Below are 1,828 nucleotides of genomic sequence, written 5' to 3'. Positions count from 1 at the left end.
ACATATATATATATATATATATATATATATATATATTTGTTAGTTCGACAGTATATATTATTTTCAGGTTGGTCGATGACAGGTGTGTAGTATGTCCCGAAGCTGGAGACTTGTCGAATCCACCGAAGAAATTCAGAGGTAATTCATATTTTTTAGATGTTTTTGTCTTTGCTTTTTGATCGATTTTGTTTTCTTTTTAATTATTAATGGCTATTTTTTTGATATCTAATTTTTTTAAACAATTTATTTCGCGAAAATTTAAGCAGATGATATTAAAAATGTGTAATAAAAAAAAATTACAAATTTTTCTATATTGTATTTGAAAATGATATAAAAGTTTGCTAGCAATTTAGAATCTTTTTTTTAGATAAAAAATTGTTCCAATAAAAAATAGATTAAAATAAAATGAGAAAATTTTCATTTAAATTATAAAATTGTATTGTTAAATATATATTATTAAATGTTGACTTTGTTGAACTGTTTTATACATTTATATGTATAACATTCATTTTTATACGGAAAGTATAAATTTTCAATTCCCATAATTTTTTTGAAGAGGTTATATATTTGATACCTCCGTAAAAATAAACTCGAGTAATAAGGAAATGTATTGATTTTTTTTTTTTAGATTGCCTCTTCAAAATATGTCCCATGAATCGGTACTCTGCTCAAAAGCAATTCTGGAAGGCAGCAAAACAAAGTGCGAGTTCGGGCACAGATGCTATCTTGCTGAAAAGACTTCACGTAAGTTGCGGAAGATGCATAAAATTGTTTAATTAATTCACATTTTTAATTAAAGAGGTTACAGGAAACTCACTTATAGACATATTTTTCTTACATATTCTAAAACTGGAAATGGATATAATATATTTGTTAACACGCATTGCTCTGAAGAGTAACTAGATGCATAATAATATGAATACTATACAGAATACTTAGACATATTCAATCATTCTTATATTGAGATCTGTTTACTGATTATTTAATGGAAGTTGTTATTATTTTCCTCGATTGCTATTTAATAGGATTTATCTTTTTCTCAGCATGCGGCTGAAATTGAGAAAAAGCAAAATGAGACTGAAAACAAGAAATTGCTGGGTACGGTGGTTTCCTACGGTAATGTCATACAGGTAAGAAAATAAATCTTTTTTTGCTAGAAAAAAATCCCTTGTGAGTGACATTATTTTATTAATGCATATCTTGAGCGCTTTATGCTTGACCGCATATTCTTATAACGTAAAGTAGCTATATATATGAATAATAATAGATTTATCAATATCGTTAGGGGAGCGGCTTTCCTCTTAACACCTTCTTTTTTCGCAAAGCGATCATAAAAACTGTTTGGTACATCCATCGTATTGACGTAGTTATCTGCCTTGTATAAGTATTTGTTAATTAACGAGATTTTCTTTCTCCGCGATATTGTTGCCATGTCAGAAAATAGAAGTGACATTAAATGGCGAAACTAAGTCTGTAACAAATAATTAACATCTTAATATGATGCCTGATTGAACATCAAGTTATTAAAATTGCTTGTCAATTTAATTCGCGATATTACTACAATAATTACTACAGTAATTTATACACAATGCGTTTATATGATCAGAAAAACAATTCGAGGCAAAGTTTGAATGACTATAAATATAGTATATATGCAAATATATATATTGGGTTGTCCGAAAAACTGTAACGGTCAAAGAGAGTTTAGATCTTTAATGCTTAAATAATTCAATCTGAATTACTATATATACTATTGGGTTGTCCGGAAATTTCGTGCCGACTAACCTATATAATTTAATAAATGTATACGTAAATTTAAATTTTCTGC

The 1,828-nt window shown here is 27.6% G+C and overlaps 1 protein-coding gene across 1 annotated transcript in view; it reads left to right on the top strand.

Annotated features, from left to right (window-relative positions):
- The window catches only part of LOC105623125 (inositol 1,4,5-trisphosphate receptor), a 48,256-nt gene that overhangs the window by 21,924 nt on the left and 24,504 nt on the right, over nucleotides 1-1,828 (top strand). The window contains exon 14 of the mRNA XM_012204522.1: nucleotides 68-84. Within this exon, the coding sequence (XP_012059912.1) occupies nucleotides 68-84 (17 nt within the window). The remainder of the gene's footprint in view (nucleotides 1-67; nucleotides 85-1,828) is intronic.

Source organism: Atta cephalotes (genome assembly GCF_000143395.1).
Source record: "Atta cephalotes unplaced genomic scaffold scaffold00053, whole genome shotgun sequence".
Lineage (NCBI taxonomy): Eukaryota > Metazoa > Arthropoda > Insecta > Hymenoptera > Formicidae > Atta > Atta cephalotes.
The sequence above is the reverse complement of the archived record's forward strand: the minus strand, read 5'-3'. Positions and strand labels throughout refer to the sequence as shown.